At 43.9% G+C, this 24,336-nt stretch overlaps 1 protein-coding gene across 2 annotated transcripts in view; it reads left to right on the plus strand.

Moving 5' to 3' along the window:
* Positions 1 to 24,336, plus strand: part of LOC122553785 (dedicator of cytokinesis protein 2-like) — a 1,246,386-nt gene that overhangs the window by 172,286 nt on the left and 1,049,764 nt on the right. For both annotated transcript variants that reach the window (XM_087991733.1, XM_043698147.2), the window contains exon 10: positions 3,147 to 3,282. In XM_087991733.1, coding sequence (XP_087847859.1) covers positions 3,147 to 3,282 — 136 coding nt within the window. The remainder of the gene's footprint in view (positions 1 to 3,146; positions 3,283 to 24,336) is intronic.

Raw genomic sequence — 24,336 nt, forward strand, 5'->3', positions numbered from 1 at the left:
CAATGGAAAGAATTTGTTCAGTCTTCCCTGTTGGGTTTTGGTATCATTCTTGTAAATTGTTTTTTCATACTTCAGTTCATGCTACTATATTATCCATTTCTATACAAGAAAGACCAACAATGAACTTAAACCTCCCTCTGTTCTTTAGGGAAGTGCTCCCAGACTCCACTGCTATTATTTTGAAATTGTGAAGGAACTACCAGTGCCAATTAGTAATGAACACGGTGATAGAAAGCAGAAAAATAGAAATTTGGAAGCTAGGGTAGGAGTCGGCCAATCAGCCCTTTGAGCCTGCTCTGCCATTCATTCTGATCATCCAATTTAGGAGGCTGTTCCTGCTTTCCCCACTCCTGATCCCTTTCGGCCCAAATGGTATATTCAACTCCTTCTTGAGATCATTCAAATCTTTTGACCTTAACCGTGTTTGTGGGAGGGAACTCCACAGACTCACCACTCTCTGGGTGAGGATATTTCTTCTCACCTTAGTTCCAAATGGTTTAGCCAGTATCCTTTGACTGTGACCCTGTGTTCTGGATTCTCCCATCATCAGAAACACCCTTCCTGCATCTACCTGTTCGAATTTCATAGGGTTCTATGAGATTCCACCCGCCACCTAGCAACCATTCTTCTGATTTCCGGCAAATGTAATCCTTCCCAAGTCAACCAATTCCTTACACATCATTCCTGCCATCTCGGACCCAGTTTGGTAAATCTTCGTTGTTGTTCTTCCTATGTGAAGAACATCCTTCCTCACATAAGGAGATCAAAAATGCACACAGTACTCCAGGTGTGATGGAAACAGTCTCAATTCTTTTCAGATGATCAATCCAAAATGGAACAAATGGCCCTGTTTGTTTGTATTAACCTTGTCTCCAGATGCTGTTCACAAACAAAGGGCTATGTTGTACATGACCTTCCCACGTTTCTGGCAAGGTTTGGGTGGAGGGGAGGGTCATAGAGTTATAGAGATGTACAGCATGGAAACAGACCCTTTGGCCCAATTTGTCCATGCCAACCAGATATCCAAAAATTAATCTAGCCCCATTTGCCAGCATTTGGTCCATATCCCTATAAACCATTCCTGTTCATATACCCATTCAGATGCCTTTTAAATGCTGTAATTGTATCAGCCTCCACCACATCCTCTGACAGCTCATTCCAGATATGCACCACCCTCTGCATGAAAATATTACCCCTTGTGTTCCTTTTAAATCTTTCCCCTGTCATCCTAAACTATGCCTTCTAGTTTTGGACTACCCCACCCCAGGGAAAGTGCTTGTCTATTCACCCTATCCATGCTCCTCATTATTACATAAACCTCTATAAGGTCACCCCTCAGCCTCTGACACTCCAGGGAAAATGGCCCGAGCCTATTCATCCTATCCGTGTAGCTCAAACCCTCCAACCCTGGCAACATCCTTGTAAATCTTTTCTGAACCCTTTCAAGTTTCACAACATCCAATAAAAAGGAGGGAGAAAGGGGTAAAAGATGTAAAATTGGGTGAGTGTACAGTCTAACATCTCTCCATCATCCCAAGGTTTCACCCAGAATCTGAAGGGGCTGGCCTTTACCAATGCCAAGGTTACCCCCATGATTGGGAGGGGCTGTGTGTGAGGGTTAGCAGCTTTTTAAGAAACTTGAGCTTCTTAAAGGGCAGGAGCGGACAGCTTGCTTTCCTCTAAACGTTTTTAAAAGGATGGGAAGGAACGGGGCACGTTATCTACAGGAGAAGCCATTCATACAGTAGGCCACCTGGGATCAACCCCCCCCCCCAATCCCAGAGATAGTCTTGAGCCCTTCGCCCCCGTTGACCCACATGTCCTAACCCCTCACTAAACCCTTTCTGCCCAACACCATTGACTTACCTTGGACCATAGCTGCCTTCAATGGGGAACAATAGTAGAAACTGCTGGAGAAACACAGCAGGTGTTCTGAAGAAGAGTCACTTGGCCTGAAACATTAACTCTGTTTCCCTCTCCACAGATGCTGCCAGGCCAGCCGAGTTTCTCCAGCAATTTCTGTTTTTGTTTCTGATTTCCCGCATCCGTGGGTTTTTTTAATGCCTTTTCAGAGGGCTTGTCCACCGTCCTGGCAGAACTCATGACTGGGCCCTTGGCACTGCTGATGTTGCTGGCAAAGCAAACTGTCCAGCAGGGCATAGGCTCCCTCTCCAGTAACCATCGCCCTCATTAATGGTGCTCACGGTGTTGTTGCTGTGGGATTCACTTTCCTTTTGTAGGTCCTCCCCCCCTTCAACCCCACTCCACTTCCCTATGTAGCATTTACATTTCTCATTTTCTGGTGCTCCAGCGTAGTTCCTTCAGAAAGAACATCAGTTGTCAAAAGTTACAGAGAGATGAAGGAGGGTTAACTTAGAACCCCTGCAGTGTGGAAACAGGCCATCTGGCCCAACAAATCCACACCAACCCTCCAAAAAGTAACCCACTCAGACTCATTCGCCTACCCTATTACTCCATTTACCCCTTAGTAATGCACCTAACCTGCACATCCCTGGACACTATGGGCAATGTAGCATGGCCCATTTACCTAACCTACACATCTTTGGACTGTGGGAGGAAACCAGAGCACCTGGAGGAAACCCATGCAGACATGGGGAGAACATGCGGGGGTTATGTCATACTGCAAATTTGCACCGAGATTACAGGCTGAGAAAGTATTGCTGTTGCTTTGACACAGACAAAAGCAGATACAGCAATGTGTTAGACTCTGAACAGCCTGCTGAAGTGGCAAAGTACTCAATTTGTGGGCAGCAAGTGCTAGTCTTGCTGCCTACTCCCACATCCCATGAAATAATAAAAGAAAGTTGAAAAATCTATCCAACCCAGTCTTGAGTAGATTAAGTAAGGGGGTCAAAAGTTACAGGGAGAAGACAGAAACACAGGATTGAAAATCTTTCAGCCATATTCAAATGGCAGAGCAGATTTGATAGGCCAAATGGTCTAATTTGCTCCTATATCTTATGATCTTATAGTCTAATGAGTTGGCTTTGATAACTTTAAAGAAGAGGGCTGGCTGCTGATTAACGTTTAAAACAAAGTTTATAATATATATCAACACCAAAGCAAATTCTGTCGTGCAAAGAATTAGAACTGTTATTCTCACTTCCTGATCGTTTTTATTTTAGGATCTAGGAAGCAAAGACTTGAATCGAGAGAAGATTTACTTAGTGTGTCAGATAGTCCGGGTTGGGAGAATGGAGCTGAAGGAGACTAATGCCAAAAAGATGACTCAAGGTTTGAGAAGGCCATTTGGAGTTTCAGGTATGTGAAAGATTGCAAAGTTACGAGAACACAGAGAATGTTCTTGGAATCAATCAACAGTTTGTGAACTCTCAAATGCAAACAGTTTGGAGAATTGGAGGGAAGGAAAAGAAAAGGTCACAGTGACTCCATCAGTTTATTGATGGAGCTTAACTCCTGACACTCACTCAAACTGCCATGCCTTTCTATCTCTTTATTTGGAAAAATGTTTGGGAACTAATTCTTAGAATAAGAATCAAGGCTACAATGTTACAGGCAGATGCTGAGATCAGAGTCGAAGAGTGTGGTGTTGGAAAAGCATCGCCAGTCAGGCAACATCGAGGAGCAGGAGAATCGATGTTTCGAGTATAGCTCTTCATTAGAAATCTGATGAAGGGCTTATGTTCGAAACGTCGACTCTCCTTCTCCTCGGATGCTGCCTGACCAACTGTTGTTTTCCAGCACCACACTACAATGTTACAGATCTATCTTGACCCATTGTTGGAAGATGACATTCTTCGTTTGATTGATTTGGGATCTAAAGAGATCAAAGGTTATGGGGGAAAGTGGGAAACTGAACTGGATGTTCAGTCATCATGACAATGAGTGGCGATGCAAGCTCACAAGGTCAAATAGCCTAACCCTGCACCTTTTTGTGATATTTCTTTGTTACAAACTGATTTATACAATTTGATTTTATTCTGTCCACTGATGATTTAGTATGCAAATTTGATTGATTGATTTTTGGAATGAAATCTCTGCTTAAACCAAATCTGTGCCACATATGAAGTCCCATTGGGAACTCCTCACAATAGCAAGGATATGTTGGATATGGAGAAGGTGCAGCATAGATTTATTTGAGTCACACCATTTATAGGGTGTACAGTTACAAGGAGTGGGTTGAGGAGATGACCCTTTTTTTGTTTCAAACAACAACAGAAATTGCCGGAGAAACTCAGCAGATCTAGCAGTATCAGTGGCGAGAAAGCAGAGATAACATTTCCAATCTGAATTTCTGAAATGCTAATTCTGCTTTCTCTGCGCAGATGCTGGTAGATGTGCTGAGTTTCTCCAGCAATTTCTATTGATGTTTCAGATTTCCAGCATCTGCAGTTCTTTGTGTACTTGTTAAAAAATCTGTTTATCTTTATCCATTCACAGCCTTGGCTGGCAAGGCTAGTGATTATTGTTCATTCCTATACCTCTCAAGAGAAGATAGTACTGAGCTGCATTCTTCCATCACTTGACCCTGAGTGGTGAATGGATGCCCACGATACTGTGAATTTTAGGATTTTGAGCCAATGACATATAAGGATGGTGTATGACTTGGAAGAGAACTTCATTTGGTGGTTTGTCCATGTGTCTTTTACGTTCTCAGTGGTAGAGATTGCAATGTCGGGGGCAGTGATTGCTGAAATGATGGATGGCTTGCCAATCAAGAGAGCTGCCTGGATGGTGTTGACTTTGATGTATGTTACATCGAGGCAGTGGGGAGTATCCTCATTCCTGTCCTGTGTATTATGGATAGAGGATGAACAGGCTTTTGGGGAGTTAGGAGGTGATTCACTTTCTAAACTGGGGGTCAGTTAGCTCAGTTGGCTGGACGGTTGCTTTAGTGATGCAGTCGATAGAGAACAGCCAGGGAATTCCGAGAGGCATGGGCACTATCCACAGATTCAATCAATAAGCATACCCACCTGGACCCAATATACCGATCACTGCAACGGACGGCTGGAACTGACAACCGGAAGCGGCAGATTCAAACCACTACAAATGCCGGAGGAAAGATCACAGAAGCGCTTCACAGGAGGCTCCCAAGCACTTGAGGATGTCACCTAGACAGGGGACGAAACGTCTGCAACACAAATTCCCAGCTCGGCGAACAAAACCACAACGATGCAGTCGATAACATAATTCCTGCTCTGGCTGAGGTTACACATGAGGGGCCTCTCCTTCTCTATCTTTTCCCTTGCCTCAGGTTAAACCGCCATCAGCCCTATGGCCCATTCAGATTGTTTTGCCATTACCTTTACTTACTGCTGGATTCCCAATCTTGTAGCTTCAGCCAAGCTCCAATGTGCCCCGGTGTGTTTCAGGAAGTCTGTCTCCAGTCCACTGACTCCTGACAGGCACTCTCTGAATCAGGAGAAATTGGTATCTTAATGATACAAAGCTACTGCTCACCATCTTGCAGCAGCCAGCAGAGCAGCTGATCCCGTTCCCATCTGCTAATGGATAATTCCCAGTGGTGGCTGGAAAGTGTTGCTGCTCCTGAACATTTTCAATACACCTGACACCCTGGCTGCAGCTTCCAGCATGCAAGCACACACATACACACACAGACAGGTGTACACATACACGCATGCGAACACTCAGACACACAAATGTACTCTCACACACACGTGGATACACACACACACAGGTGTACACATACACACATGCGAACACATACACAGACACACACACAGGTGTACACATACACACACGTGAACACATACTCAGACACACACACACATGCGAACACATACACAGGTCTACACATACGCACACACAGACACAGGTGTACACATACACGTGAACACACACACAGACACAAGCACATACACGCAAAGACAGGTATACACAAGCATGCACACACACGCACACAGACAACCACACAGACACGACAAACACACACAGACCACAGGTGCACAGTCATAGACACACACATAAGCGTGCACATATTGGCCTACACAGACATATACAGACACGTGCAGGAACGCACACATACACACACCAGACAGAGATACAAACACATAAATGCACAGATGGACAAATACAGACACACAGTCCTGAAGAAGGGCTTATGCCCGAAACGTCGATTCTCCTGCTTCTCGGATGCTGCCTGGCCTGCTGTGTTTTTCCAGCACTACATTTTTCAACACAAGTACACAGTCACAAACATGTGCACACAGACAAACAACCGACACGTGTATGTTGATGCCATAACTGTATATCCAACTCTTCAGTGGAGTCTGTATGTTTTCATTCACTGACATCTATATGATTAAAATGGTTTCATTATAAATCTATAGTTTAGCTGAGGATGGCTGGATGACTAGTTTGCAATGCAAAGTAACACCATCGAGATGGGTTTGATTCCTGCACTGGTTGGCATGTATTCTCCTTCTCAATCTGTCCCCTCACTTGAAGCATGGTAGTTGACACGTTATGTAGCCCCTTTCATGACCTCATGACTTCTCAAAATACTCTATGTATCCGAAGTCCTATCTCACTGTAAGGAACTGTAAGAAATGCAATTTTCAATTGGTGCATAGCAAAGTCCCACAAACAGCAGTGTGATAACTCTCAGATAATCCATTCCTTTTTTAATGAGGTTTTGTTACTTGATAAATGTTGGCAAACACACAGAGATCAGCTCCCTTAACTCCCCTTTGAAACAGTGCCATAGTATGTGGAATGGGCTGCTGGGGCACTGGTTTAACCTTACCCAAAAGATGGTGAAGTAGTTCAGCACTCCCTCAGTACTGTTTTGGAGTATCACTGCAGAATTTGTGCTCCACATGCTGGCATAGGACTCAAATCCACAACCTCCCTTCCCTTACAATGAACTGACAACATCCCTTTCCCTGGTAACCATCTTGCTTTGAACATGGCTGCTGGCATCAACCTGGATGGCATGCTTTGAGACCTAATTCATTGTCTGGTAAAATATGCCACCACCACTAAGATTTTCCTCCATTACATCAAAAGACGAGGCCCAAGCTTCAGCTGATCTGTTGTTAAAGCCTTCACCAGGGTAGTATGGTGGCTCAGTGTTAGCACGGGCTGCCTCACAGCACCGGGGACTTGGGTTCGATTCCACCCTCAGGCACAGTTTCTCCCTGTCTTTCTGGGTTGCCTTTGGGTGCTCCGGTTTCCTCCCAAAGATGTGCAGGTTAGATAAGTTGGCCATAGTGTCACAGGGATGTGCTGCTAGGTGGGTTAGCCATGGGAAATGCAGGGGGGTGAGTTTGGATGGGATGCTTTTTGGACAATCGGTGTGGACTCAATGGGCCGAATGGCCTGCTTCCGCACTGTGACTTTGTTGCCTCTGGACTTGGCTATTCCAACTCACTTCTGGCAGAGCTCCTATGTTCCATAAGTAATCAACAACTTTGCCACAGGAATGTCCAAACTCACACCAAGCCTCTTTCATTGCTTGTCCCTTGATTTCACTAACCTAAACAATGCTGGCAATTTTAAAATTCTCATCTAGCTCTCAAATTCTCTCAAGGCCTTGCCCTCCCTACAGGTGTAATATCCTCCAGCCTCATGACTATTTCCTCACGTCTTTGATCAAATCCTCCACTCCCGGTTGTGGCTTCAGCAGCCTGGTCTCCAAGCTCCGGAATTCCCTCCCCAACCCTCTCTGTTTCTCTTGCTTTCTTCTCCTAAGACGCTCTTGACAGAGTCTTAATCTCCTGAGAGAGGGCCTTATGATGTTACAGGCACCACATAAATTCAGTTTGTTGCTGTCTGAATCATCAGAGAACTCATTCTACACAGGTTAGCACAAACATTGTCATGGCAGGTTAGGAAGGCCAAAGGGCCTGTTCCTGTGCTGTATTGTTCTTTGATTAACCAATTGCTTAATAGACTTGTTCAGTTCCTGAGAGACAAGAAGCACAGTCATGTAATTCGAGAACAACTCGAGTTTAATAATGAAGATATGGGTTGGATAGACAGTTTCAAGTTTTGATTAATTACTTGAAGGCTCAGGATGAGTTAAGTGTGGTGTGTAGTGTAGTGATTCAGATACATTAGATTGTGTCTGTTTTATGGATGGAACTAATGATGATAGTTGTGATTATGTAAGTTATGTGTTTATAAACCCAGCAGAAAATTCTGGGAAATGATGGTGTAAAAGCTCTTCAAAGCAACTGAAAGCTAATCGAGAAAACCCAGCAGGGGGAGCCCAGGTCACGTGTGTCTGTATTTGTTATGTAGATGATAAATAAAAGAGATGCATAAAAACAAAATCTGAATCCTTGAGAAAAGAAACCGCAAATATCGTTCTTCAAGGGAATGCTCGTGTGTGGCAATATTTTCCGAGATGATTCAGATGTGATTAATTTTTAAAAGATTTGCTTGTTCAGGAGAAAAGGCAACAGAAGGAAAACCTTAAGGTTTTCGCATCACCTTTTATGACCTTGACTGTCCCCAAGAGTGCAACCTTTGCAGTGTTATTGCTGTCATAACATTTAAAAAGTGGCAACTAATTTGCACATAGTAAGATCTCATAGGGAGCAATGTTATAATGGTCAAATCATCATTTTATCAAGGTTGTTTGCTGGGATGTTTGTTAGCGAACGCTCTCTTTCTGAAATACATCATTGGATCTTGTTCATGAACCTGAAAGCTTTGGTTTAACTCTTGCACCTCAATCTTGCAGCTGTGCATTAATGTCATCCATATTAGACTTCAACCCACAATTCAAGTTTCCCCACTGAGGGAGGATAATGCTACCCATTGTACCACAGCGAGCAGTAAATGCTCCCACAGCTTTGGATGACAATAGGTATCTATGAAACACAATGTCAGGGGAAAAGAGATGCTGCAATTATTCTCTGCACTAGCTTGTTGAATTGTTGTCCAGAGTTGCTCTCACGTAGAGCTTTCCAGCACAGACAGACAGTGCGGAAGAAGGAAGCCACTAAAATCTAGAAATGACTGTTGCTGGTTCAAACTGGAATATCATTTTAAGGTATACAACATCAGCTCAGACCAACACAAGTCACTTCCAGCCTTTACCCTCTCACCGTTTCTTGCTCATTCCGAGGCAAGCTTTATTGGACTTGCAACATCGGTCTGAATCTGAGGAGAAATTGGTTATGTCATTGTTGCTGAGTTTTGTGGAGGATTTCTCTCCTTATCTGAGGAAGGATATTCTTGCTGTCCAGGGAGTGTAGCAATTCCTTTGATGTCTCAGCTGACATAGGAGGAGAGATTGAGTCGGCTCGGACCGTATTCACAGGAGTTCAGAAGAATGGAGGAAGATAGCGGAATCTCAACTAAAATTCTAACAGCACTAGATAGGGCAGATATGGGAAGGATGCTCCTAATGACCAGAGAGTCCAGAACCAGGGGTCTGAGGACATGGATAAACCATTTAGGATGGAGGTGAGGAGAAATTTCTTCACCCAGAAAGTGTGAGCCTATGGTATTGGCTACCACAGGAAGCAATTGAGGCCAAAACATTGTATGATTTCAAAAAGGAGTTGGATATAAAACTTGGGACTAAAGAGACCAAATGATTTGAGGAAAAGCAGGAGCAGGCTACTGAGTTGTTTGATCAGAATGAGTGGTGGAGCAGACTTGAAGGGCTGAATGGCCTACTCCTGCTTCCATTCTGTGTAATGGCACCAAAGTGGCATTCATATCATTGGAAAGAGGTATTTTGTGCATATTGTTCCATATCCCAAGTGTTACTCAAATCTGCCACCATAATATTAATAGGATGGCACAGACTGCTGCATATCAGCTACTTCAGCTGAAGTAATGAACTACAGATACAAGGCACATGATCAAGTTATCAAATTTGCGCAAGATGGACCAAAGCAAAAGGCCCAATGGAGAAAAATCTTCAAATTTTTAATGGAGGGTTTTTATGTTTTATTTGCTCATTGGATCTGGGTATCTCTCTGTCTGGGCTAACTTTATTGTCCATTCTAATGGTCCAAAGGGCAGTTGAGAGTCAGTTACTTCCTGGAGCCACATGTAGGCCAGACCAGCTGAGGATGGCAGGTTTCCTTCCCTAAAGAGCATTATTGAATCAGATTTTAATAATACTCAACATGATCACAATTAGACCAGACTTTTCATTCAGATGTTGCGGTAGAATGTAAATTTCATTAAGGACCATGAACATATTTGCACTCATGTCCACAGGATATTAGTTTGAGGGTCTGGATTACTTGATATTACTGCCACAATACAGTCTCCGTTTAGCCATTATCACTGGTGGCAACATGAGAGGACTTGGTCAATGTTTGTAAATGATACATCTGAACTGTTGTATGGAGATGAGGAAAAGATGCAGGATAGGAGTTAACAGTACAATCTTAAGAGCTGGCAACAGTGTTAACGTCATGAACTAAATGGGCCCCTTCTCGCTGTACATTTCAGAATGATTTGGGATCCTTTCAGATGGATTCAAATGAAATGTGGATGACTTGCCGGCTAACAATTTTTCAGAATCTGCTGATTCTGGGTGATTTTTATTAAAGTGGCTATCCAAATGGGTGGTGTTTTGGCAATGCAATAACCAAGCTCAAATTCCAAACTCTTTTGAAATAATCTCCCACCTGAAGGCTTCCTGTCAGGGCATGAGGCAGTGGGCATCCTAAACAAATGGCATGGTCAGGACAAAAACAGAAGTTGCTGGAAAAGCTTGGCAGATCCGACAGATTCTGTGAAGAGAAATTAGAGTTAACTATTCGGGTCACAGAACAATACAGCGCAGTACAGGCCCTTCGGCCCTCAATGTTGCACTGACCTGTGAACTATTCTCAGCTCGTCCCCCTACACTATCCCATCATCATCCATGCGCTTATCCAAGGATTGTTTATATCTCCCTAATGTGGCTGAGTTAACTACATTGGCAGGCAGGGCATCCCATGCCCTTACCACTCTCTGAGTAAAGAACCTGCCTCTGACATCTGTCTTAATTCTATCACCCCTCAATATGTAGTTATGTCCCCTCGTACAAGCTGACGTCACCATCCTAGGAACAGGAAAGCAGATTATTTCACTGTCTACCCTATCTAATCGTCCGATCATCCGGTGACCCTTCCTCAGAATGTGTTGTTAAGGAGCTGGCTGAGTGCAAAGATTGCTGAAATATTAGTTAAAAGGAGTGAAGTTATTCTGTGGAGCTTCACTGAGAGGAAAGCTAAAGGGATTGGTGCTGGGGTCTCAACAGTTTCACATTTCAGTTTCACACCACATGGATTCACATAGTCAGGTGCAGCTTTGATGAAGATACGAGCCTGGGGGTGAAGGTAAGATTCAGAATAGCCTAGAGTAAGTGCTGTCTTTGGAGGAAATATTAAGCTAAGCGTCTGTCTGCCATCATAGGTAAAGATTCAAAGGGCATTAGAGGTCTTCCCAATATCCTGGCTAATGCTTCCTCACAACCAACATCACCAATCAGGTCTGCATCACATGTCTTTTTACAGGTTGTTGCTGTGCAAATTGGTCCCTGCACTGCAGCGTTTACTCTTCAGAAGCTTCCCATTGGTTATAAAGAGGCTAAGGTCATGGCTAATGGGGCTAGACAATTGCAAATCTTTTTTCTTTCTTTCTGGCAGAGAGAGATCATTGCTGACAGGGGCTGATAACAGTGCTCCCACTCCTGTCATGCCTTCACCTAAAGTAATATATAGATGCAGTCTGCAGAAGCCTGCTCAGTCAGCAAACTTGGGAACCAAAGTGATGAACACACAGGAACAAATCCATTGATTAGCCATATGAAAATAAAGAAATGTGCTTGGTTAGGGAATATAGATTTCTTGTTTTCGATTGACTAATTACTGTTTAATGGGAACAGAAAGACTCTGTTAATACACAATTTATTATTAGTGGGGATTGGTCATATGTTAAGCCCTGACGAAAAGCAATTGGATTCGAAGCCAATTCCAAGTGCTGAAGTTGACTTTTAATACACTGGGAAATGCTGACTTCACAGAAGGTCCAAATGTTTTCATTGAAGTTTGTTTTCCATCAGTTTGAAAACATATTGAGGGTTTTCTGGGAATGATATAGGTGATTCAGTCCCTTGAGTCTGTCTGCCATTCAATCACTGGTCTGTAAGTTAAACCTGTTTCGTTGTCATTGTTCCCTTTCTCTTAGTAACCATCCTTAACTCAAACAGGAAAGCAGATTATTAGAACAAAAATAATTTGAACAAAACTTTGCAATTCGCATGGAAGTACTTAACCTACTGGGCTATCAATCGAGTGCTGGGAAAGTCGGATGAACATGGGCAGGCAATTCTTTGCGTTGGCTTTGAACATGCTAGGCTGAATGTGCCTCCATCTGCTATTTCAAATAGAGAGTGAAGCTCCCTCAAACCTTATCTCCATTAGACATTCCCACGACGGGGAGAGCATGGGGTCAGATACAGAATAAAGCTCCCTCTACTCTTTTCAAAGTCAAAAGAGTGAAAGAGCCGCTGCATCGAAATAAAAACACAAATTAACAGTCAAACTGAACCCTGTATAACCAAATAGAAACTTAATAAATTAAAATAGTAACTTGTCTAGGCCGCTGATGCACTTCAGTCCCTGTGGTACCCAATGGTTTCAAAAGGCCTGGACCATGATGGTGAGCACCATGTGCTCCCTCTCCGGGGAAACTCGAGCACAGAGGTAATCGTAAAAGGTGGGGGGGGGGGGGGGGGATATTCAGGGAAAAAGAGCCCCTGTGCAGCCCAGTGCCAAGACCTGGTTAAGAGCCATTTTACCCAGGTTCCAGAGCAGACTCAAGAGAAGGTCCTCTGACCTGCCTCTCACGTTCCACATGGGATGCCCATGGATCTGGGACTGAAGTGTAACCTTCAAAACAAAAAGGGTCTGCAAATGAGGGGGCGGGGAGGGGAAGAAAAAAACTCATGACCTCCTCCTACGCTGCATGCACTTTGCTGGCGGGGCAGGACTCCACCAAAAAATCTGCCCTCGCTGAACAAAGATCATCGAGAGGCAGCCTTGAACACATGACTTGTGACTGAGAGGGAACAGGCCCATCTCCAATGACAAAAAAAAGTCAATGGTTTTGCGTTTTATTTTCACAAACTTGCAAAATAATTCTTTTGAACTCCAAACCTGTTCTGGTTGTCATCAAAGATAGTTACCCTCCTACACTTATGTCTGATTTAGTTTGAGTTCCTTTGTGAAGTACAGCTGGAGATGACACTTGAACACGTGGAGGTGGTGGAGGTGTATTGTTTTCATCTGTCTTTAATGGGAAGAGTCGCACAAGCTCCCCAGCTATTCTTTTACTCAAAAAAAAACACAAAATAAATGATGGAACATTTCAATTGAAGATAAAACACTACCTTGAATGGAATTTTGCTCCAGGTTGGTGTGATCTGAATTAAAAGCAGTCAAACTGTTCACCAATGGAGCTGAGTGGATAACTGCAGTTTTATTTTTACTGACATCATGAGGCCTTGTCCTGGTTAAGTGCTTCCCAACTGAGATAAATTGAAAAGTAATAAAGTAATCAAGGTTGAATATCAAAGAGTGCTGCTGAAATGTATGCCGTCCTGATAAAGAACTCTCCTCGCTGTGACAGTCCTCATCTCCTGTCACTCCCATCATTGGGACCAACACTGGTTCCTCAGTTTTCAGATTCACAATTTCATTTTCACCACCTTTCAATATCTCCCTTCTCTCTTTTCATGACTTCCTCCAGCCCCACAACCCCCCCCCCCAATCTCTGTAACCTCCTCTAACCCCACAACACACTCTCTCTGCAGACTCCTCTGACCTTATACCTTTCTCAATCTTTGTGACCTTATCTGCAACATAACTCAACCAATCGCTGTAAATTCCCCTAACTCCAACAACTCTCCCTGTCTCTTGGACCTTTTCCAGCACGTACTGCCCTCTCTGTCTCTATAATTTCCTCCAGTATCTACAACCTTATCTGTCTCTGTAACCGCCACTAACCGCACAATACTCTATCATTGAAGACTCCTTGGTCCCTGTATTCCACCCAATCTTTGTAACCTCTTCTGCCACTCAACCCTCCTCCAGCCCTATAAACTCCTCCAGCCTCGACAACCCCCACTATCTCAGTTGCCTTCTCCAGCCCTATATGTGTGACCTCCTCCAATGTTATTTGTGATATACAGAAATGACCTGGAAGAGGCATTGATGGTCTGATCAGTAAGTTTGCAGATGACACAAAGATTGGTGGAGTCGCAGAAAGCATTGGGGACTCTCAAAGAATACAGGAGAATATATATAGACTGGAGAGTTGGGTGGAGATGTGGCAGATGGAGTTCAATTCAGACAAATGTGAGATGATGCACTTTGGAAGGTCTAATTATAGAGCGAATTATACAGTAAACGGGACAGCTTGGGAAAAGTTGATGAGCAGAGAGATCTGGGAGTTCAGGTCCATGTACCCTGAAGGTGGTTGCACAGGTAGATAGAGTAGTCAAGAAGGCATATGGCGTGCTTGCCTTCATCGGTCAGGGTATTGAGTATACGCGCTGGCAGGTCATGTTAAAATTGTACAAAACTTTGGTTCTGCAGCATTTAGAATACTGTGTACAGTTCTGGTCACCACATTATCAAAATGATGTGAATGCTTTGGGGAGAAGGTTTATGAGGATGTTGTCTGGAATGGAAGGAGCTAGCTATGAAGAGAGGTTGAGTAGGTTAGGATTGTTTTCATTAGAAAAAAGGAGAGTGAGGTGATACCTGATTGAAGTCTACAAAATCAAGAAGAGTATAGACCGGGTGGATAGAGATAAGGTTTTCCCTTGGTGAGGGATTCAATAATGAGATGTCACGCATTCAAGGTGAGAGGAGAAAAGTTTAAGGAGGATACATGTGGAAAGTATTTTACACAGAGGGCGATAGATGCCTGGGATGCATTGCCAGCAGAGGTTGTAGCGGCAGGCACGGTAGATTCATTTAAGATGTGTCTGGATAGATGCATGAGTAGGTGGGGAACAGAGGGATACAGATCCTTAGGAATTGGGCGTTAGGTTTTGACAGTGATTAGGATCGGTGCAGACTTGGAGGGCTGAAGGGCCTATTCCTGGGCAGTAAATTTTCTTTGTTCTTTGTCCTCCAGCCCCACAACCATCTCTCTCTAACCTCCTCCAACACCAAAGTTTTCCCCCTCTCTCTAACCTTCACCAACCCCAACAACTACACTTTATCCTATCTCTGTAACTTCCTCCAAGCCCTATAACAGTCGCTGTCTCTGTATTCTTCTCCAGCTCCTACAATTCTGCTTGTTTATGGAGCCTTCTTCAATCCCGAAAACCTTCCCTATCCTTGTGGCCTCATCCAGCCACATATCGCTCCCTATCTCTGTAGCACCTTCAACCCACAACCCTCCTTGTCTCTGTAAACTCCTGCAGCCCCTAACCCTATCTCTGTATATTACAGTTCTTCTCAGGAGGTAACAAGGAAGGTAGGTAAAAGGGAACAAATTGATGTAATATATTTGGTTTTCAAAAAGCCATTCCATAAGGTACTGCACAATGGACTATTTATAAGATAAGAGTCTGTGGGGATGGAGCAGTATACTGGCATTAATACAAGCTAACTAATAGAAGACAAAGAGTTGAGAGAAGGTCCATTTTGAGGGTGGTAACTGGTAACTAGTGGAGTGCCACAGGGATCAGTGCTGGGGCCACAATTATTTGTAATAGCTATGAATGACTTGGATGACGGAAGTAAGTATATTATTGTCAATTACATGGGTTATACAAAAGTAGGCAGGAGGAAAAGTGGTTCGGATGTCACAAGAAGTCTACAGAGGAATATGGATGGGTTAAGTGAGTGAGTGAATAGAATGTGGAAAATGTGATGTTATACACTTTTTAAGGAATAGAGAAGAGCCTAAATATTATTTAAATAGGGAAACCCGCAGCACAGAGAGATTTGGGATTCCTACAAGAATCACAAAGAGCTAAGCATCCAAGTTCAGCAGCCCGTAGGGGTTGGCTTTTATTTCAAAGAGAAATGAGTATAAAAATAAGGAGGTTTTGCTAAAACTATACAGAGCAGTCAAACCATAGCTGGAAGAAAATGAACAATATCTAAGGAAAGATGTGCTGGCATTGGAGGCAGACCAAAAACCTGGACGATCTAAGGTATGGACGGATATTTTTATGAGGAGATGGAGTCGGTGGAGTTTGGGCCAATGATAGGAGACTTTAATTGAAACATTTAAGATTCTCAGGAGACGTGACAGGGTAGACGCAGTTGTTTGTCCCTGTGGGAGAGTCTAGGACCAAAGGGCAGAATCTCAGAATAAGGGTCATTCATGTAAAACAGAGGTGGGAGGAATTTCAAGACTTAGCGGGAAGCGAATCTGTGAAAGTTTTTCCCAAAGAGGGCTATCAAGGCTAGGAAATTAAATATATTCAAGGCTAAGTGAGAGCGATATTTAATAAGGAAGCAAATCTGGGGGTATAGGAAAAAGACAGGGAAGCAGAGATAAGGATTATGAGAACAGCCATAATCTAATTGAATCTAATCTAGCAGATTCAATAGGCCAGATGGCCTCCTCCTGTTCCTACATCTTATGGTTGAAATATTGTTGCAGCAAATATCTGCAGTGAACTCAGTACAGACTAGGTATGGGGTGTCTCCTCACTTGACCATCTGAGTAAAGGCAAAGTTGTCATAGCCCTTCAGGACCATAGGACTGGTATCTCATCAGAGAGAGACATTTAACCTGAGGGTCGCTACACCTCAGGTAAGGAAAGAGGTTCAGAAGGAGAGTCCTTCATGGTAACAGAAGTATCTGTGAGAGTTGAACTCATACTGTTGGGATCACTTTGCATTGCAAACCATCCATCTAGCCAACTGAACCTCATCTGAGTGTCATTGCACTTACTGAATGAATTTCGAGGAATACAGATAATAACAACCATGGATGTAGGTTTGCTCGCTGAGCTGGAAGGTTCATTTTCAGACGTTTTGTCACCATGCTAGCTAACATCTTCAGTGAGTCTCTGGCCGAAGCCGGAGTCTGGCAGCATCTGTGGGGCATTCTCCTTGAAGAACTGTTCTTCCGTCTCAGAACATTAACTCTGTTTTCTCTCCGGAAATGCTGCCAGACCTGCTGAGCTTCTCCAACAATTTTGATTTTCATGCATCCTGAAGACCTGCCAAATATAGTTGTACTTTTTGCTATCAAATTAAAAAATCTTCTTACTATCTAAGCACATATTCTGTTGATTATCTATGGTGGTGCATCCTCCAACATTTATCTTTAGATAGCTGTCAGGTAATTGCTATATAAAATCCATATAAATGATTTTTAAGAATTAAGTTGTGGAATGCTGGGTGTCGCTGGCTGGCCAGCATTTATTGCCCATCTATAGTTGCCCTTGAGAAGGTGGGGGTGAGCTGTCTTCTTGAATTGCTCCTTACCTGAGGAAGGATGTGGTGGCACTGGAGCTGGTTCAGAGAGGGTACCCTAGGTTGATTTCAGGGATGAAAGGGCTGGCGTATCAGGAGCGGTTGAATAGCTGGGGCTTGCACTCACTGGAGTTCAGAAGAATGGGGTGGGGCAGTGGGGGGGGGGGGGGAGGGGGGAAACGTCTGATAGACAGATATAAAATGCTAAAGGAGATTGATAAGAACAAAAAGAACAAAACAGCACAGGATCAGGCTCTGCAGCCCACCAGACCTGTGGCGAAAGTGAGGACTGCAGTTGCTGGAGATCAGAGTCTAGATTAGAGTGGTGCTGGAAAAGCACAGCAGGTCAGGCAGCATCCGAGGAGCAGGAAAATTGCCCGAAACTTCGATTTTCCTGCTCCTTGGTTGCTGCCTGACCTGCTGTGCTTTTCCAGCACCAATCTAATCTCGACTCTGATCTCCAGCATCTGCAGTCCTCACTTTTGCCTAGTTGATTTTAACCTTACTGCAAATCCTCTTGCAAGGATGCCTACCTTGAAGAAGTTCTCCGCTCTCTACAAGGATTTCAGTGAGTCTCTCTCTCACTGCAACACCCAGGTCATCTCCACCAGAGCTGTGCCTATTACTAATTTCTATTTAGGGTCACGTGACTTGTTGCCAATGTGCGATTTCTATTCCTCTGTTCCCCCACCCCGTTCATGTGTCTGTCAGGATACCCCTTAAACATTGCTAATGTACCTACTTCCACCACCTCCACTGGCAGAGCGTTCCAGGCACCCACCACCATCTGAGTGAAAAATTATCCCCGCGCAGCTCCCCAAAATGTTCCCCTTCTCACCTTGAATCTGTACCTCTCATAGTTGACCTTTCCATCCTGGGGAAAAAAAGCGTCTGAATATCCACTCTATCTACACTTCTCATAATTTTGTAGACCTCTATGAGATCACCCCTCAGCCTCCATCGTTCCAGTGTAAACAATCCAAGTTTATTCAAGCTCTGCTTATAACTAAAACCCTCCAAACCAGGCAGCATCCTGGTAAACCTTCTCTGGTCCCTCTCCGAAGCATCCATGTCCTTCTGGTTAGTATGGCATGCAACATTCCAAACGTGGCCTTACTACAGTTTTATACGGCTGTATAAGGTGGATGGGGAACAAATGTTCTTTCTCCCTTACGGGACAGTGTCACACAAGAAATCACAGACACAAAGTGAGAAATGGCAGGTTCAAAGCTGAATGGGTGAGAAAATATTTTTCTCAGAGGATTGTGAATCTGTGGAACTTGCTGCCCCAGAGTGCAGAGGATGCAGAATCAATCAGCAGCTTCAAGAAAGAAATAGATACGTTTCTGATGAAAAACCATGGGAAGGAGTCAGGAGGGTAGAGCACAGACCAGGATAAGGTCATCTGTGATCATGTTATCGAGTCAGACAGCAGATCCTTTGGTACAACTCATCCGCACCAACCAGACATTCCAATCTGATCTAGTTCCATTTGCCAGCACTAGGCACATATCCCTCTAAATCCTTCCTATTCATGTACCCATCCAGATGCCTTTAAATGTGTAATTGTACCAGCCTCCACTACGTCCTCTGGCAGCTCGTTCCATACAAGCAATGCCCTCTGCATGGAAATATTGCCCTCAGGTCCTTTTTAAATCCCCTCTCGCCTTAAACCTAGGTCCTCTAGTTTTGAACTACCTTGATATTTACTTTATCCATGCCCCTCATGATTTTATAAACTACTATAAGGTCACCCCTCAGCCTCCAACACTCCAGGGAAAAAAGGCCATAGCCTATTCAGCTTCTCCATATCTTTCAAACTCTCCAGACCTAGCAACATCCCTGTAAATGTTTTCTGCACCCTCTCCAGTTTAACAACATCTATCATGTGGGCTTGAATTGCCTACTCCTGCTCTTAATTCCTATGTTCTTCTAATCCTGAGACAAAGGAAGATCGTGCGTCTGATCTACCTCAAGCAATCCTCACCCCATGCCAGGCACGAACAGAGGTGGCAAAAACTGCAAATAGTCATCGGGGCGAAGCATCACAGTTTTTTTCATGTGGAGATGATTTAAAATGATGCCCAGAGATTTGGTGAGGTAGATAAATCAGTGTTTATAGATTGCTGAGTCAAGACAAATATTGATATGGCTGTGCAGAGAAAGCATTAGATCCTAGAATCTCGAAGTCTTGTGGCACAGAAAGGGGACATTTAGCACATTGTGCATTTTAAACCGCAATTCAATTGTTTTCATTGCTCTGCTTTCTTGTGCCAAGTTTTCCTAATGTAGAATATATCTCAATCTCTTTTGTAAGGTATTATTGAATCTGCTTCCATCCCCTTCTTCAGGCAGTCTATTTTCCAATCATAACAGATTGCCGTGTTACGAAAAAATACTCCTTATCTCCCCTTCTGGTCCTATTATCAATTACTTTAAATCTGCATTCTCTGGTTATTGAGCCCCGCTTCCAGCGGTAACAGTTTCTTCCAATTTATTCCATTAAAAAATCCTCGTAAGTATTGAAAAAAGATGGAAAGATGCTGACTGTAATTGGAGATATAAAAAACATCGCAAAGATAGCTACCTCGAGAGGCAGATCTATTATGTCCAGGTATATAATTTCTTGGCAAGTGAACATTTTAACTGAGGGAAGCAGTTTGATTGTAAGAGTTGACTTGTGATCTTGTGTGACAATCAGCAGTAAATAATGTGGTCCCACGTGCATATTACAGCTCCATTTGATTCCAAGCAGATCAGGCCTTACAGCCAAAGTGAGATACAGCTGCTTCATTGTGTTGAGTGTGATATTGCTGATCGTGCCCCAGCGACACTGGCACTTAGCACAAGTTAATCTTCCCACAATGTTGAACCCAAGCAGAGTCTTATACCAATATTATCCAAAGTCAGGTGTTGGGCTCACTTCTGACCTATTTTAACACTGCATGAGTCAGAACAGTTAATGAACATGTTGATCAGTTAACACCTGCCACTTACATTTATTTATTTTTACTTATCATGGGATGTGGGCATCATTGGCAAGGATGGCATTTATAGCCCACACCTAATACTCAGAGGGCAGTTAAGACTTAACCATGTTGCTGTGGGTCTGGAGTCGCATGTAGGCCAGACCAGGTAAGAATGGCAGCTTTCTTTCCCTCAAAGGTATTGGTGAACAAGATGTGTTTCTATGACCATTGTTAGTGGTTACATAGTAACCCTAGTTTTTCTCTGGTCTGGTCTCTGTAACATGAGATGTCCCTTGGGACAGCGATTTCCGGCTTAATTTAGGTCTTGTAGAATCTCTACAGTGGGGAAAGTTAAAAATCACACAACACCAGGTTATAGTCCAACAGGGTTTAGTTGGAAGCACTAGCTTTCAGAGTGCTGCTACTGATGACCTGATGAAGTAGCAGCAAACCTTTCATCAGGAATGAGTTTTTGCCCGAAATGTCGATTTCCCTGCACATCGGACGCTGCCTGACCTGCTGTGCTTTTCCAGCACCACTCTAATCTTGACTCTGATTTCCAGCATCTGCAGTGCTCACTTTTGCCCATTTGGCCCATCGAGTCCACACTGACCCTCCAAACAACATCTTATCCAGACTCATCACCCCTATCCTATCCCTGCATTTCCCATGGCCATTCCACCTAACCTGCACATCTTTGGGCTGTGGGAGAAAACACATATAGACACAGGGAGAATGTGCAAACTCCACACAGACAGTCACCCATGGTGGAACTGAACAGGGTCCCTGGTGCTGTGAGGCAGCAGTGCTAACCACTGAGTCACTGTCCCACCCGAGAGACATGCTGTCTCTCTTTATATCTAAACGTTGTATTCCCCAGACCCCCCTTTATGTTGAGACAAGAACAGTTGAGAAAACAGGAGATTAACTCTCTCCACTGTCCTGTTGACAATTTTTAATGGTGTTTGTTTACGCAGATTTTTCAATGTATTGTAATACTTAGCTAATTGTCTTCAAGTTGAGGCGTCTGAGTAGGGTTCTTTTGGCCAGGAGCATCTCAGCTCAATTGCTCCTGCGCTATCTGTTTTAGTGAAGCTGAGTAGTGGAGGAGCAGTGTTTTGATGGATTGCATACAATGGAGCCACAGATGGGGAACTTTCAGAACAAGAAGGGAATGGAGAAGCTGACTCATATTAAAAAAAGAGCAAGAATAAGGCCTGTCTATATTTAAAGTGATTATGGTTGATTTAATCTTGGTCGAAGAATGTGGTGCTGGAAAAGCACAGCGGTCAGACAGCATCCGAGGAGCAGAAGAATCGATGTTTTGGGCATAAGCTCTTCATCCCGATGAAGATCTTATACTCGAAATGTCGACTCTCCTGCTCCTCGGATGTTGCCTGACCGGCTGTGCTTTTCCAGCACCACACTCTCAACTCTAAGCTCCAGCATCTGCAGTCCTCACTTTCAACCAGGTATCCTAACCTAATCTAGTCCCTTTTGCCAACACTTCGCCCACATTCTCTAAACCCTTCCAATTCATATACCCATCCAGATGCCTTTTAAATGTTGTCTTTGTACCACCCTCCACACTTCCTCTGTCAGCTCATTACTTACGCATACCACTCTCTTCTGTGAAAAGGTTGCCCCTCATGTCCCTTTTCAATCTTTCCCCTCTCACCCTAAACCTATGCCCTCTAGTTCTGGACTCCCCATCCCGGGAAAATGACTTTGTCTATTTACCCTATCCACACCCCTCATGATTTCATAAACCTCTATAGGGTCACCCCCCAGCCTCCGATGCTCCAGGAAAAACAGCCCCAGCCTATTCCGCCTCTCCCTGTAGCTCAAGTCTTCCAAACATGGCAATATCCTTGTAAATCTTTTCTGCACCCTTCAAAGTTTAACAACATTTTTCCTATAAAAAGTTTCCGAACCCTTTCAAGTTTCATAACATCCTTCCTATAGGAGGGAGACCAGTATTGCACACAATATTCCAAAAGTGGCCTAACCAATGTACAGCCGCAACATGATGTCCCAACTCCTATAGTCAATGCTCTGTCCAATAAAGGAAAGCATACCAAATGCCTTCTTTACTATCTTATCTACCTGTGATTCCACTTTCAACAAACTATGAACTTGCACTTATGTCCCCTAGTAATTGATGTTTCTACCCTGGGAGAAAGATTCCCAATATCCATCCTATCCGTACCTCTCATAAGTATGTAAACTTCTATCAGGCTGTCCCTCAGCCTCCAGTGTTCAAGTGAAAACAAACCAAATTCATCCGATCTCTCTTCACAGCTAATACCCTCCAAACCAGGCAATATACAGGGAAATCTTTTCTGTACCCTCTCCAAAGCCTCTACATCTTTCCAGTAGTGTGGCAAGCAGAATTGTAATCAATATTCTAAATATGGCCAAACTAAGTTCTGTACAGTTGCAACATGACTTGTCAATTGTTATTAGATTACTTACAGTGTGGAAACAGGCCCTTTGGTCCAACAAGTCCACACCGACCCGCCGAAGCGCACCCACCCAGACCCATTCCCCTACATTTACCCCTGCACCTAGCACTATGGGCAATTTAGCACAGCCAATTCACCTAACCTGCACATCTTTGGACTGTGGGAGGAAACCTGAGCACCCAGAGGAAACCCACACAGACACGGGGAGAATGTGCAAACTCCACACAGTCAGTTGCCTGAGGCGGGTATTGAACCCAGGTCTCCAGCGCTGTGAGGCAGCATTGCTAACCACTGTGCCACCCACATATTCTATGCCCAGACCAGTGAAGGCAACCCTGACCACCTCATCCATTTGTGTTGCCGCTTTCAGGGAATTATGGACCTGTATGCATAGATCCCTTTGTATGTTGGTGCTACTAAGAGTTCTGCAATTTACTGTATACTTTTCTCCTACATTAGTTCTCCCAAAATGCATCACCTCACATTTATTCCAGTTATTTTCCATCTGCCATTTCTCTGCCCAAGCCTCCATCCTATCTATATTCTGCTGTATCTTTTGGCAATCCTCTTCACTATCCATAGCTGCCCCAATCTTAGTGTCAACTGCAAACTTACAAATCAGGCCATCTACACTCTCCTCCAAATCATTTACATATATTACAAACAACAGAGGTCTCAGCACTGGTCCCTGTGGAAAACTGTAGTTATAGGTTTCCAGTCACCAAAACCTCCTTCCCGTCCTACTCTCTGTCTTCCATGACCAAGTCAGTTCTGTATCCATCTTACCAGCTTAATGGCAGATCCCATGTGACTTTACCTTCTATATCAGCTTGCCATGAGGGACCTGCCCTCGACAATCAACTTCCTCAAAAAACCCGGTTACGTTTGTGAGACACAGCGTCCCCTGCATGAAGTCATGCTGCCTATCACAAATGAGTCTATAGTGACCAAAAGTGAGTAAGTCCTGTCCCTAAGAATTTTCTCCAATTATTTCCCTACCACTGACGTAAGAATCACCGACCTGTAATTTCCCAGATTCTCCCGTTGACCTTCTTAAACAAAGGAACAATGATTACTCGGGCTATTCTCCAGTCCTCTGGGACCACGCCTGTGGCAAAAGAGGAGACAAAGATTTCGTACAAGACCCCAGCAATTTCCTGCGCCTCCCTCAGCATTCTGGGATACTTCCCATCAGATCCTAGGCATTTGTCAAATTTAATGCTTTTTTAGAGCAACATGCCTGAGAATATCAATGTACCCCTGTCTATACTCACTGACCACCGCCTCCTTCTCCTTTGTGCTATGTATTCATTAGAGACCACACTCACTTCCTTCAGGTCCATGCATACATTTTTTTTATTCATTCATGGAATGTGGGTGTCGATAACTAGGCCATCCATTCATTGCCCATCCCTAATTGCCCAGAGGGCAGTTTAGAGTCAACTCCGTTGCTGTGAGTCTGGAATCACATATAGGCCAGATCAG

The sequence above is a fragment of the Chiloscyllium plagiosum genome, unplaced genomic scaffold, assembly GCF_037043375.1.
Source record: "Chiloscyllium plagiosum isolate Xiang-an unplaced genomic scaffold, Cpla_swu_hap1 HiC_scaffold_1, whole genome shotgun sequence".
NCBI lineage: Eukaryota > Metazoa > Chordata > Chondrichthyes > Orectolobiformes > Hemiscylliidae > Chiloscyllium > Chiloscyllium plagiosum.